We start from the raw sequence: 13,006 nt of genomic DNA on the forward strand, positions 1-13,006 counted from the left end.
GCCGCCCCCAAAGATGGCGGAAAACGGCCGGATTCATCCTTGTTTCAACCGGTGGGCCGGCATAAAACATATTCTTGGAAAAAAGACGCTTGGCTTGACTTCCCCTTGAACAGACAGAAGTGGCTTAGCAACACTCGGGCCGTGTAAACGTGGCTCTGGGGTCATTTATCAGGGCTAGTACGTACTTGCCGGGGGTCCGTGAAAACTTTGAGGTGGGGGCGTTTTGAGCGCGAACGGACACCCGCTCCGGCGGGCCGACGACCACGGCCTGGGCGGCTGACACCTTGACTTGTCCTTGTCCTCCGTGCAGGTGACCTTGACCTCGCTTGACCTGGTGCTGCACACGCAGGCTCTCCTGTCTGCCGCCAACTTCCTGTCGGCGGCTCTGTCTTGCGCTGGCCATAGGACGTCTCCGGAGAGGACGGCCGGGCCCAAGGCTGACGATGGCAAAATGGCGGCCTCCAGGCCAGGTAAGTCCACCGAACGCGCGCCCCTCAAGGTCCGCCCTTGGGGACTTGGGGTCCACATTCCCAAGACGACGAGGACAACAAATCAAATCGACGACATCGGTGCCGTTGTTTTTCTTGCCTTTGTGTTGGGAGCAAAAGGTAGCTTCAGGCGCTCCCCTGCTAGATGGCGCCAGCGGACCTGACAGCGTGTCAAAGTGCAACTATTGCACTCACATTTTCAGGGATTTGTTTTTTGTTTTTAAGCAAATTGTGCTTGCTTCCGGCTGTTTTTTGCCACTCCCAATTGAAGTTGACTGTAAAGCGAAACCGAGAGCCAAAAAAGGAGCGAGAGTGACGCATTGTGGATGTAACCCAACCACATCGCTTTGTCTTACAAAAGTGCTGAACGCTAACACACAATGCGAAACTCCATAGACGGGCTAACGGGACTCTCATCGATATTATGGTATTTGTGAAACTTGAAATGATGGATCCGTGTAGAATGCAACCCGCAAAGGTCTATATCATCAACCTCTTAAACGGGTTCGGAGAGAAAAATAAAAAAGTCTGCCCGAAACAATCTCCTCGGGATGCTCATCGGCTAAAATCGTCCACATCCTTCGTTAAAAGAGGTCATTCGATTCTAGCCCTGAAAGGAGTTTTTGCTATGTTCTGGGAAAAATGTCTCCGGATGGTATTTTAAGAAGACTTTCCCGAAAGCAAATCAATTCAGACAGAGAGGAAATGTATTTGCTGGCCAGGCCACCGAAGACGTTTTGGGGGCGTGCAATCCTAACGGTCTCACGGCATTTGCAAGTAGCAGCAAATTTCTCTTTGCCGCCAGACGCGTCGGCCGAACTGGCCGACATCATCGGCCTGAAGGTGATGGTGGCTCTGGGGGCCTTCAACGTGCTGGTGTGCGACCGGAGCAGCAACATAGTGGACATCAAAATCCAAGGTAGCGACGCCGGCCCGCCTTTGGCTTTGCGTCTCCGAGGACTCGTTGCGTCTCCGAGGACTCGTTGCGTCTCCGAGGACTCGTTGCGTCTCCGAGGACTCGTTGCGTCTCCGAGGACTCGTTGCCTCTCCGAGGACTCGTTGCCTCTCCGAGGACTCGTTGCGTCTCCGAGGACTGGTTGCGTCTTCAAGGACTCGTTGCGTCCCACAGGTCTTGAGGGCTCGCTGCTGACGCAGGGACCTCAAACTCACATGTCGGCCCGCCTGCGGGACTTTGCCGTCCTCAACGTGGATCCCGGCAGCGTCCACAAGAAGGTGGGTGCCAAGCGCTCGGCGCCACCCGGGCGCGCTTGAATGTGTTGACCGTCCGTCTTCAGGCCATCTCCATCGTGGGGGACGAGGTGTTCAGCTTCTCGCTGAGTCTGACTCCCAAGGCCACGGAAGGCTCGGGCTACGCCGATACCAGCAAAACGGACGCACGGCTCAAGCTCAACGTGGGCTGCATCCAGGTGGTCTACCTGCACAAGCTGATCATGGCCCTCCTGGTGGGTCTGCCTTCCCTTCTCTCCATCCGCATATACGTACACAGGCTACTCTGCAATTTGTTGATTCCGTCCAGCTAGCCGTCTCCTCTCGAGCGAGCCGTCTCCTCTCGAGCGAGCCGAGCGAGCCGTCTCCTCTCGAGCGAGCCGAGCGAGCCGTCTCCTCTCGAGCTAGCCGTCTCCTCTCGAGCGAGCCGTCTCCTCTCGAGCGAGCCGTCTCCTCTCGAGCGAGCCGTCTCCTCTCGAGCGAGCCGTCTCCTCTCGAGCGAGCCGAGCGAGCCGTCTCCTCTCGAGCGAGCCGTCTCCTCTCGAGCGAGCCGTCTCCTCTCGAGCGAGCCGTCTCCTCTCGAGCGAGCCGTCTCCTCTCGAGCGAGCCGTCTCCTCTCGAGCTAGCCGTCTCCTCTCGAGCGAGCCGTCTCCTCTCGAGCTAGCCGTCTCCTCTCGAGCGAGCCGTCTCCTCTCGAGCGAGCCGTCTCCTCTCGAGCGAGCCGTCTCCTCTCGAGCTAGCCGTCTCCTCTCGAGCGAGCCGTCTCCTCTCGAGCTAGCCGTCTCCTCTCGAGCGAGCCGTCTCCTCTCGAGCGAGCCGTCTCCTCTCGAGCGAGCCGAGCTAGCCGTCTCCTCTCGAGCGAGCCGTCTCCTCTCGAGCGAGCCGTCTCCTCTCGAGCGAGCCGTCTCCTCTCGAGCGAGCCGTCTCCTCTCGAGCTAGCCGTCTCCTCTCGAGCGAGCCGAGCGAGCCGTCTCCTCTCGAGCTAGCCGTCTCCTCTCGAGCGAGCCGTCTCCTCTCGAGCGAGCCGTCTCCTCTCGAGCGAGCCATCTCCTCTCGAGCTAGCCGTCTCCTCTCGAGCGAGCCGTCTCCTCTCGAGCTAGCCGTCTCCTCTCGAGCTAGCCGTCTCCTCTCGAGCGAGCCGTCTCCTCTCGAGCGAGCCGAGCGAGCCGTCTCCTCTCGAGCTAGCCGTCTCCTCTCGAGCGAGCCGTCTCCTCTCGAGCTAGCCGTCTCCTCTCGAGCGAGCCGTCTCCTCTCGAGCGAGCCGTCTCCTCTCGAGCGAGCCGTCTCCTCTCGAGCGAGCCGTCTCCTCTCGAGCTAGCCGTCTCCTCTCGAGCGAGCCGAGCGAGCCGTCTCCTCTCGAGCTAGCCGTCTCCTCTCGAGCGAGCCGTCTCCTCTCGAGCGAGCCGTCTCCTCTCGAGCGAGCCGTCTCCTCTCGAGCTAGCCGTCTCCCCTACCTCCCTCCCTCCCCTGCTCCCTATACGGCTACTCGACTCTCATCTACTCCAGCCTTTCTCCTCTTGGTGTTGATTTTGTCTGTCTGTCGACTCTTCCCGGCTAGTCTATCTTTGCTATGTGTTCATGAAAGCGCTTTTCCCGCTGTTTGCCAACGTAGTAGTAGCTTAGCCGTTAGCATTGGCTTCCCGTCGCTACTCTGCCTTCAGTGACAACCGCGCGCGCTACGGTTTGCTGCCGCCGCGGAGGTCGAACGTCACTTGCTTGAGGAGAGGATGGTTTTAGCCGAGTGCCGGCAAGTGCGGCCCCGGGCGGTTTCCTCTCTGTGTACTTGATCCCCAGCATCTGCGCACCTGAGCCGCGCCCTCCATCGACCCGTTGCATTGTGTGCGCGCCCCGCAGAACTTCACCAATAACTTCCAGACGGCCAAAGCGGCGGTGAGCGCGGCCACGGCTCAGGCGGCGGAGAGGGCGGCTTCCAGCGTTCGCGACTTGGCTGAGAAAAGCTTCCGTCTGTCCACGGACATCAAGCTGAAGGCGCCTCTGATCGTCATCCCGCAGTCGTCCGCCTCCTACCGCGCCCTGGTCGCTGACCTGGGCCTCATCACCGTATCCAACTCCTTCTCCCTGCTGCCCGTGGACGGGTGCCCCCTGCCGGCCGTCGTTGACAACATGGAGGTCCAACTGACGCGGCTCAAATTGTCCAGGTCTGACAAGCTTCTGCGTTGCATCTTTGGGAACTCAACTGAGCTGTGAGGCAAGAGAGGGCAAAGACGTGCTTGTCATCCCGAGTGTGTTGTCCGCCAGGAAGTGTTTGGACCCCGCTTCGGGCGGAGCCTGCAGCGAGCTTCTCGAGCCGGTCAACCTCAGGCTGAGGGTCAGCAGGAACCTGGCCGCATCCTGGTACGACGGGATGGCTGCCGTGGAGGTGGACGGGGACCTCAGGCCGATGAAGGTGGGGAAAAAGGAGCCGGTGTGTCGGGGGGACCGGGATGTCCTTTTGGAGGAGGGTGTGTCCATTTCACTTTGATGCTGACTGACGAGGTTTTCTAACTTGTTGTGACTGCGTCCAGTCCACGAGCGGCGGTCCTCCAAAGGTGCTGTCAGTAGCGTGCGTCTCTTAGGACCTTTTCTCACCCTGCCTAGAACCTGCGATGGCACAATGCGGACCGGGTGTTTTCCCTCGGCAAACGAGGTTCCTTCTCGACATTTGCTGAACTCGTCATCGGCTAAGGTCGAGTGCAGGCAACTGGACTGACTGGGCTTGTTTGTTTGAAAACTCCTCCTCAGTTGGAAATGTTGGATGCGGATGCGGATGCGGATGCGAATGCGAATGCGAATGCGAATGCGGATGCGGATGCGGATGCGAATGCGAATGCGAATGCGAATGCGAATGCGAATGCGAATGCGAATGCGAATGCGAATGCGGATGCGGATGCGGATGCGGATGCGGATGCGAAGGCGAAGGCGAAGGCGAAGGCGCCCTGTTTGCCGCCCCATTGGGATCATCTGAAAATGACACGACGGGGACAGCCCCGCTTTGTCATTTGCAACGGTCCCTCCCTGTCCGCAATCGGGACCTCGCTGTCTGTGCTTTCTTGCTTTTGACATTGAAACGAACTGCTGGCTCTGCCCTCTTGTGAGTTTCTAGCCAGCATGGCGCCTGGTGTCTTCATCCTCACTATGGGGTGTCGTGGCCAGTCGGGGGAACCCTTAGGCGGCGCAGTCAGTCCCTTGGAGCCTTCCTGCTGTGTGTCTGCTCCATCCGTCCAGCGTTTGTCTTGGCTTTAGATCTTCTCCGCGTCTCCGTCTTCGAGGCTTGTGAGCGATGACCCCGACCGAGCACGTGAGGCCAAACGTTGTGGACAAACGACAAGGGTCCGGTTGCCTCCATTCAAACGTCGTCAATTTTAATTAGCATCATTTGTTTTGTTATCATTGTTACACAGACGCTCTGAACACTTAGCCTCAGTTGAAGATGAAGACTTTTTTTGGTCCTAGGTTTGTTTACGGTAAGATCTGTGTTTCTTTTTCGAGCGCCCCCTCCCACCAAGGGACTATCCTTGACCTTGAGAAACATCCAGAGAATCTCGCGACGTTGTCGTTGACGTGCGGTCGGTAGGCCGGCCGGGCCTTTCCTCTTAGGCTGAGCTAGGCTAAGGTCCGCCTATCTGACGCGAGCACTCCAAAAGAGGAACTCGGTTCGCTTGTGCCCCGTAGGTGGCGCTGAGCCAGGAAGATCTGAAGGCGCTGCTGAAAATCTTGACGGACAACACGGCCGAGGCCGACAGCCTGCGGACGACTGAGCCCGGACCGGGAAGCGGCCGGCAGCTTCCGGCGCCCGCCGGCCCTCAGACAGGTTCCGGCGCGGCCCGTCTTAGTTGACGTTGATTTGACTGCGGAAGACATGCACGGGTTTTTGTTTGACCTTTCAGGTGACGCTGGCAAGCAGGTGAATAGGGTGGAGGAGGACCGGGATCAGCGCGCGGAGTCCATCAAGTTCAACTTTAGTGTCGAGTCGCTCGGATTGGTTCTGTACAAAGACGAACCCGCACAGGTTGGTGCGCGACCGCTTTTGATCTTTGCTTGTCCCCCGTGGGGGAAGACCAGCGAGCGGCCGAGGCGGAAGGAGCGTGAGAAGGTTTCCCAGCTAACAGTTCATTGGAAACGTTCAATATCATTCTCACCTGTCAGCAGCTTGACTTCACCTTTTACCCCCACTGAAAAACAAACAGTGCTTGAGGCGGCCGACGCGGTTCAGGGAGAGCGGGAGTGTTGTTGTTTCTTTCCATCTACTTCAGGTGGTTCAGTCTGATCGTTGCGCCTGTTTCCTGCAGCCTTCTGACCGTGACAATTTGCGTCTGGGCGAGTTCGCCCTCCACCTGCTGAAGGCCTCCGGGAAGCTCTGGAGCAACGGCAGCATGGAGTTCAGCACCGTCCTGACCGACTGCACTTTGGATGACCAGAGGACAGGCATGGACAGAGTCACCTCGCGGTAAGTAGGTGGCTTACGCATGTCTTTAGAAACAAAGAAAGAAGGTTTTATGCCCGGGTGTGCACATCTTAAAGGCGCCTCAGGTTCGGAGTAAGTCCCAGTAAGTAAGTTACTGTGGCAAAAATCAAACGCGACCAGTCAGATGGCTTTCAGGCAAGGGAGGCTGGGTTTCGGGGGCGCGAGAAGGACCGCTTCCTGTAAAGAGAGGATCGGTTCGTGGGGGACCGGGATCCGTTGCATTGGGGCCCTGACTCAGTTCCAAGAAAGGGAAGGTCACTTTCAGGTGGTCCACGAGGTTGTGCTCTTTGCCCTCAGGATGGTGAGCCGTCAAGACTCTGAGAGCTCCCAGGTGATGGTGGACGTGGTTTACCGGCAGAGCGGCGGCGGCGGCGGCGGCGACCGCTCGGTCGTGGCCGTCCTGCAGAAACTCTACGTGTGCGCCAGCGTGGAGTTCCTGATGGCCGTGGCCGACTTCTTCCTGCGGGCTCTGCCGCAGCGCCCGCCCCAAAATAGCGACAGGCTGCCGACAAGGCCCGCCCCGCAACGGATGAGCGAGGCCAAGAGCGGTAGGCCAATCCCTGCGTAAGCACGAGGACAGCGCCCGAGCCCGCGCCGCACCTACTCGCCCGCTGTGTGTTTAGAGTTGCCGTCGAGGACGAGCGTGCGCGCGGTGGTCGTGGACCCGCGGGTGGTGTTCGTGGCCAGCCTGATGAAGGCGGACGCCCCGTCCCTGGTGGTGTCCTTCCAGTGCGACTTGAACCTGGCGGAGGAGGGCGGAAGCCAGACCGCCACGGCCCACCTGAGGGCCCTCAAGGTCCTGGCCTGCCCCTTCATCCACAACCAGGAGGACGAGACCATTACCACGGTTTTGAGACCCTGCTCCGTTGTCATGGAAACCGCACACGGTCCCGGCCGACCGCTCAGCGGCTCCGTCACGGTGGAGGAGGTCATTGTTAAGGTACGAAGTCGGGGCGCGGTTTGTCAAAGGAGCTTTTGGGGCTTTCGAGTGAGCGTTCCAAATGTTTCAAATGTGAATTTGGGCTGCGACCGAGCGTCGGAAAGAAGGGTTAGGCTTTCGTTTGTGTTTGGTCACCGTTGGGTGGTTTTCCTTGGCCCAGGTTTCTCCGTTCATCCTGAACACGGTCAGCACCATATTGGCGGCCATGACGGCCAGGCGACGGGACAGCCGCGAGACGGAAGAGCAACAACAGGAAGACCTGCAAGACCTGTGGCTCACCAAGAAGGTCTACGCCTGCAACTACTGGTTCCTGGGCGTGGACCAGGCCAGCGAGGTCACCGAAAACTTCGGGGAGCAGGAGGAGCTGAACGTCGGCCAGCGCTTTGCCGCCCGAGTCAAAGTAAGACCCGCCCCGCCCCGCCCCGCCCCGCCGCAAAGCAACCCGCCATCCAAGTGGGGCGAGGTTTTCACGAGCTCTCCGCCCTTCCCAGGTCATCCAGGTCACCCTGGAATCGGGTCTGGGTCACCGTACGGTGCCCCTGCTGCTGGCCGAGTCCTCCTTCAGCGGCTCGGCCAAGGACTGGTCCTCGCTCTTGCAGCTCAAAGCCAATATGACTCTGGAGGTAGCCGCTTTAGTTCTTGGACACAAACGAAGCTGCTTTTCGCTTTTGCCCTTATGTGTGTCTTAAAGCGGCCGGCCCGTGAATTGATCGGGTCCCGGCGTCGATTTTTTTCCTTTGTTTTTTTCCTTTTTATTCTTTCTTCCGCTGTCTTCTCCAACATTCCTTCGAAATCACAATGTCCCAGCAGCAGGACAGCAAAGTATATATTGAAAACAAAGCGTGTGACTCCAATGGAATGGAAGAAAGGAAAAACACTTTGGTGATGTGGATTTGATCTGGTGATGTTGCAGGTGAACTACTTTAACGAAGTCCACGCCGTGTGGGAGCCGCTGATCGAGCGCGTGGACAGCGGCGCCCGCAGGTGGAGCCTGGACCTGGAGGTAAATAGGGCACGGCCGCGACACGGTGTTCACTCGGTGACCGCCACGCTCCCGTGACGATTTACGGAAGGACTCGGATTGGAATCAAGCAGAAACGTGTTTAAAACTGATCACGGATGAATCGTTTTGGCACGTTTTTATCATTGGTTCCATGATATGTTGATCAAAAGAAAAATAAACTCAAAATAAGCTGTTCAATGTAGGCACGCGAAGTCAATAAGTAAATTGTCATTTTGTAGCGATTCCTTGACAATAGTGACGAGACGAACGGCTCCGCAGTGCCGCCGGCAAATATTTGGTCCACATAGCAGAGCGGCCGTTCGGGACATGAGCAAGAAGTCCTGTTTGACTTGACAGATGAAGAGCAATCCTGTGCAAGACAAAAGTCCGGTCCACGGAGACGACTTTGTGATCCTTCCGGAACCGTGCGTGGCCGTCAGCATCCGCTCCAGCGACGCCCTCAACGTCACCTTGTCGCGCCGCAGCCTCAACGTCTTCGGCAACCTCGCCAAGGTCAAATTGCCGTCGGCCTGGAAACGATGCCTGTCGGCCGAGCGCGGTGATGACGGTGACGATGATGATGATGATGATGATGACGTTGTCGCATTCAGGCGTTCTCCGAGGGCGCGGCGTCCACCTTTGACCCGTCCATGAAAGAGAAAGCTCCGTTCACCATCCTCAACGCTCTGGGCATCCCGCTCATAGTGCGGCACAGCGCCAACTTGAGGCCGGTGGGCGTAGCGCAGCACGGGAGCCTGCACGAGCTGCCGGCCCAGCGCAGCATGGACCTGGAACATTCCGTCTTCGAACCCTCGTCTCGAGGCAAACTGTCGGCTCTGCAGCGTCAGGAGAGCTGCTTGTTTCACCTCACCATCGGTCAGAGCATTTCTTGCTATTCTTATGATGATCACGATGATGTGGATGATGATGATGATGTGGATGTGGATGATGATGATGTGGATGATGATGATGTGGATGATGATGATGCGGATGATGATGATGCGGATGATGTGGATTTGGCCCTGGACGCCATTAGCCGGCATGGCCAATTTATTCTGGGGAACACAAAATTCACAAGTATGAAGAACCCATGCCCTGAGCTGAACAGGAAGTTGGTTGTTTTGCTTAGAGGTTCAGCCCCCTCCACAAGGTCGGTTGGTCTGACATTTGGCTGTCAGACCAAAAGATGAATATCAGGCAAATGTTGGCAAGTCCGGCTTTGATTGATTGCTTTTGACATCTCCGTGAGACCGAGATCAACCTCCAACAAATTGATGGAAAGGCCCGAGTGTGGAGAAAGAAAGGAGTCGTTTGACACATGTGGATGTCAATGCCGTGAAATAAAAGCTCAACCTTTAGCTCATATTCGTCTTTTCATCTCAGAGCCAAATGTCGTCAGTGTCTCTCTCTCCCCCCCCCCCGAAAAAACCCCCAAAGGAATTGACCTTGCCGTTCCAAGACTTTTAGAGGGGACTGTAGCCATTTTGGAGAATTTTAGCTCTCTGACTTTGTTGGAACGTGAGAGGGGGGCGGGGGGGCCTCCGCCGCTGCACACGTTTCCCTGATCAAGCCCAAAGTGGCTAGACACAGACTTTCAAGAAAGCTTGGCCCAAGTTTTTTGCTCAGAAGCAGCCAATTGGAGGGGGGCCGGCAATTGTGGCGGCTTGTTGAATTGCCTGTGCCGCTTTTGACCCGCCAGTGCCGTCGGGCTACAGCGAGATCGCCAACGTGCCCGTGGACAAGCCGGGCCGCCGCCTCTACAACATTCGCGGGCCCGAGCTGCAGCAGTCCGTGTCGCTGGTGGTCCAGATCGACGCCGCCGACGGCAACAAGCTCGTCACCGTTCGCTCGCCCCTGCAGGTACGTCGAGGACGCCGACGTCTTTTGTCTTTGTGGGCGTCCTTCGTCGGCGTCCGGCTAGCGCAAACGCTCGGCGGCCAATCGGCATCCGGCCTGCTTTCCAGATCCAGAACCACTTCTCGGTGCCGTTCAGCATCCTCAAGTTCTGCCCCTCGGCCCGCGCCCTGCAAGCGATCGGACTCGCCCACCCCGAGAAGGAATTCCATATCCCGTTGGACGCCTACAGGTGATGTCCCCGCGTGCCTTTGAAATAAACCATTTTAAATGAAATCTTTATCAAATCATTGCTCCGTTGTAATTGCAGAAGTAACAATACAGAGAGGTTTTACATGAGCAAGTCAACAATTTATCTCTGCCTTTCCCAACAATCCAAGCTGTTTTTTTTCCCCCTGCCTACCTTTGGGGCGCAGGTGTCAGCTGTACGTACGTCCGGCGTCCGGTCTGTCGTCCGAGTACGGTCCGTCGTCCACCTGCTTGTCCTGGAAGGAGGAAGTGCACCGCAGCTCGGAGGTGCGCTCGCTGCTGCAGTGCCCCCCGCTGGACGGAGGCGGCGGCGTACTTCCTCTGACGGTCAGCACGCTGGCCGCGCCCGACGCCCTCAACCACATCGCCAGCCGCGGCGAGGACGACTGGGACCCGGCCTACGTCCTCCACCTGCACCCCGTGGCCACGCTCAGGAACCTGCTGCCGTACACGCTCCGCTACATGATGGAGGTAACAGAAGGCAGACCGCTTCAGACACGCAAAAAAAAAAAGGCGACCCAGGTCAGACTCCTCGCAACCGTTTGCCGCTCCATTCTGACTTTATTGGGGGGGAATTCAAGCAGAAACGAGACCAGCTACATCATACCGTTTCTGCTTCCATTCTAAAGTGATTGGAAGTAATCCCAATTAAAGGAAGAACAACTCGTTGACCGCTCCGTTTCAACATTAAAGCATTCAAGCAAGGAACTGGTCAGACGCAAAGACCCAAATCCTTTCGAAGCTCATTGGAAATAATCCCAGCACGAGCTGCAACTGCTCCATTCAAACATTTAGCGTGGGCATCGAAGGACGAACCGGGTCGGGCATATGGCGAACCATTTAATGCTCCATCCGAAATTGAAGGGGGGGAAACGATAAGAATTGCAGAATCGTATTTATTGGACAAGAAGCGTGCGAATGAAAGCAAGAGCAAAGTCACTTGAGAGTGGCTTGAGCCCCCGGCAAAGTTGATTGGCGAACACCATTCACACCTTCTTGAAAACAAGGAGAATCGGTGGAAGAACCAGGTCGAGCGCACGGCAGCTGCCAACGTTGTCGTTGCGAGAAAGTGGCAAGAAGCAAAGCGTCAAGCTGTGTTCCTGCTGTAAGTGGAGCCGCTCCGTTTGCCTCCGCAGAATTGTGCGGATTCTTACGAGCTGGCGGAGGGGAGCACGTCGGACCTTTTGAACGCTCGCGCGTCGGGCGAGATCATATCTGTGGTTCTGCTGCGCTACCAGGGCCGCGACTGGCACGGGCACCTGCGCGTGGACCGCAACGTGCCCGACTTCCTGGCCGTGTGCCTGACGTGCGACTCTGACGCCGCCGCCACTTTGGACCTGAGCGTCCACGCGGCCCCGGCGCCGGGCCGCCTTCTGCTCTCCGTTTTCAGTCCCTTCTGGATCATCAACAAGACGCAGCGGGTCCTCCGGTACCGGGCGGAAGACGTCAGCCTCAAACATCCGGCCGACCTCCGAGACATCGTCCTCTTCTCCTTCCGCAGGAAGAACATCCTCGGCAAGAACAAGGTCGGAACGTGTCGCGGCTAATGACGACTTTGTTTTTTCACACAATGTTGCCGGTTCGACATCCGCCAGCATTCGTCACTTGTCGGTCCGTCAATCCGTCATCGAAGTCGGTCGGGGCGGGCGGGGTAACGACGGACGCGCTTCAAACGAAAACCCGTCCTCGGTCAATTTGAAAAGGCGTGAAAAAGCGCCAGTCGTCAGCGAGACGGGCGCTCCGTCAGTCCTTGTGACGGAACGCCCACCTCTGCCAACCGCAGCTCATTTACGCCTCCGTTCTCATAAAAAAGCCCGCCCGTCCGTCTCCTTTATGAGTCCGTTGAAAATCGCGGCAGCCGTCGATCGCTCGTCCGGAAGCGGTCGGGATGAAAGCACGATCGGGCCGTGTGGCAAATAAGTTGAAAGTTTTTTCTCGCCGCGGCGCTCCCAGCTGCAGCTGTGCGTGTCCACCAGCTCCTGGTCGGACGGCTTCTCCCTGGACGCGGTGGGAAGTTACGGCTGCGTGCGTTGCCCCGGCAACAACAACAAGACGGACTTCCTGGTAGCGCCCCTCCCCTTGCCGTGGATATAAGATGAGGTGGGGCCATGCGGCGCCGTGCCATGTGATGTGACGCGCGCTCGCTCGCTTGTGTTTGCCTGAGGTGGGCGTGAGCATCCGCATGAGCAGCTTCAACCTGACCAAGATGGTCGCCGTGAGCCCCTTCTACACGCTGGTCAACAAGTCCTCCTACGAGCTGGAGGTCGGCGAACTCGTCGGCGCCGCCGCCACCAGGTGGCACTACGTCCCCTCCGCCGAGGTCAGCGCCGCCTTGGGCCAAAGGCATTTGCTGCGTTGCAGCTTGTTGCGCTTGTTCTCAAGCCGAGTGACGCCGACGCTTGCTTGCGCCGATCGTGGCTTGCCTTCCAGTGCCTCCCCCTGTGGCCCGAGAGCACTCCGGGCAAGTTGTGCGTGCGCGCGGTGGGCTCCGAGCGGGCGTCCGAGTGTTTCTTCTTCGACCGCCAGGACAACGGCACCCTGCTCGCCGTGGACGCGGTAGGGCGCGTCTCCCGAGCTCGCGCCGGCTCGGGTGCCTCTGCTGACGGGCTGCGCTGTGCGCGCGCAGTGCGGCGGCATCACGGTGGACGTCAACGTGTCGGACCACTCCACCGTCATCGGCTTCGCCGACTACTACGAGGGGGCGGCGCCCGCCCTCCTGGTCAACCACACGCCCTGGGTGGACATCAGCTACAAGCAGAGGTCGGAGCCCCCACTTTTTT

At 58.2% G+C, this 13,006-nt stretch overlaps 1 protein-coding gene across 7 annotated transcripts in view; it reads left to right on the top strand.

Moving 5' to 3' along the window:
* Positions 1–13,006, top strand: part of vps13c (vacuolar protein sorting 13 homolog C) — a 43,976-nt gene that overhangs the window by 21,054 nt on the left and 9,916 nt on the right. For all 7 annotated transcript variants that reach the window (XR_015086249.1, XM_086026330.1, XM_086026331.1 and 4 more), the window contains 24 exons: positions 311–470; positions 1,294–1,407; positions 1,618–1,721; positions 1,784–1,951; positions 3,570–3,874; positions 3,975–4,122; positions 5,388–5,526; positions 5,603–5,724; positions 6,005–6,162; positions 6,478–6,728; positions 6,804–7,120; positions 7,281–7,520; positions 7,612–7,743; positions 8,034–8,123; positions 8,481–8,636; positions 8,735–8,999; positions 9,823–9,983; positions 10,088–10,209; positions 10,394–10,697; positions 11,363–11,752; positions 12,180–12,290; positions 12,391–12,546; positions 12,657–12,782; positions 12,853–12,986. Coding sequence is in view for 6 of the 7 variants with exons in the window: in XM_086026330.1 (XP_085882456.1) it covers positions 311–470; positions 1,294–1,407; positions 1,618–1,721; positions 1,784–1,951; positions 3,570–3,874; positions 3,975–4,122; positions 5,388–5,526; positions 5,603–5,724; positions 6,005–6,162; positions 6,478–6,728; positions 6,804–7,120; positions 7,281–7,520; positions 7,612–7,743; positions 8,034–8,123; positions 8,481–8,636; positions 8,735–8,999; positions 9,823–9,983; positions 10,088–10,209; positions 10,394–10,697; positions 11,363–11,752; positions 12,180–12,290; positions 12,391–12,546; positions 12,657–12,782; positions 12,853–12,986 (4,373 nt within the window). In the remaining variant the exon portion in view is untranslated. The remainder of the gene's footprint in view (positions 1–310; positions 471–1,293; positions 1,408–1,617; positions 1,722–1,783; positions 1,952–3,569; positions 3,875–3,974; positions 4,123–5,387; positions 5,527–5,602; positions 5,725–6,004; positions 6,163–6,477; positions 6,729–6,803; positions 7,121–7,280; positions 7,521–7,611; positions 7,744–8,033; positions 8,124–8,480; positions 8,637–8,734; positions 9,000–9,822; positions 9,984–10,087; positions 10,210–10,393; positions 10,698–11,362; positions 11,753–12,179; positions 12,291–12,390; positions 12,547–12,656; positions 12,783–12,852; positions 12,987–13,006) is intronic.

The sequence above is a fragment of the Filicampus tigris genome, chromosome 3 (assembly GCF_054856515.1).
Source record: "Filicampus tigris isolate MCC_2025a chromosome 3, RoL_Ftig_1.0, whole genome shotgun sequence".
NCBI classification, from domain to species: Eukaryota; Metazoa; Chordata; class Actinopteri; order Syngnathiformes; family Syngnathidae; genus Filicampus; species Filicampus tigris.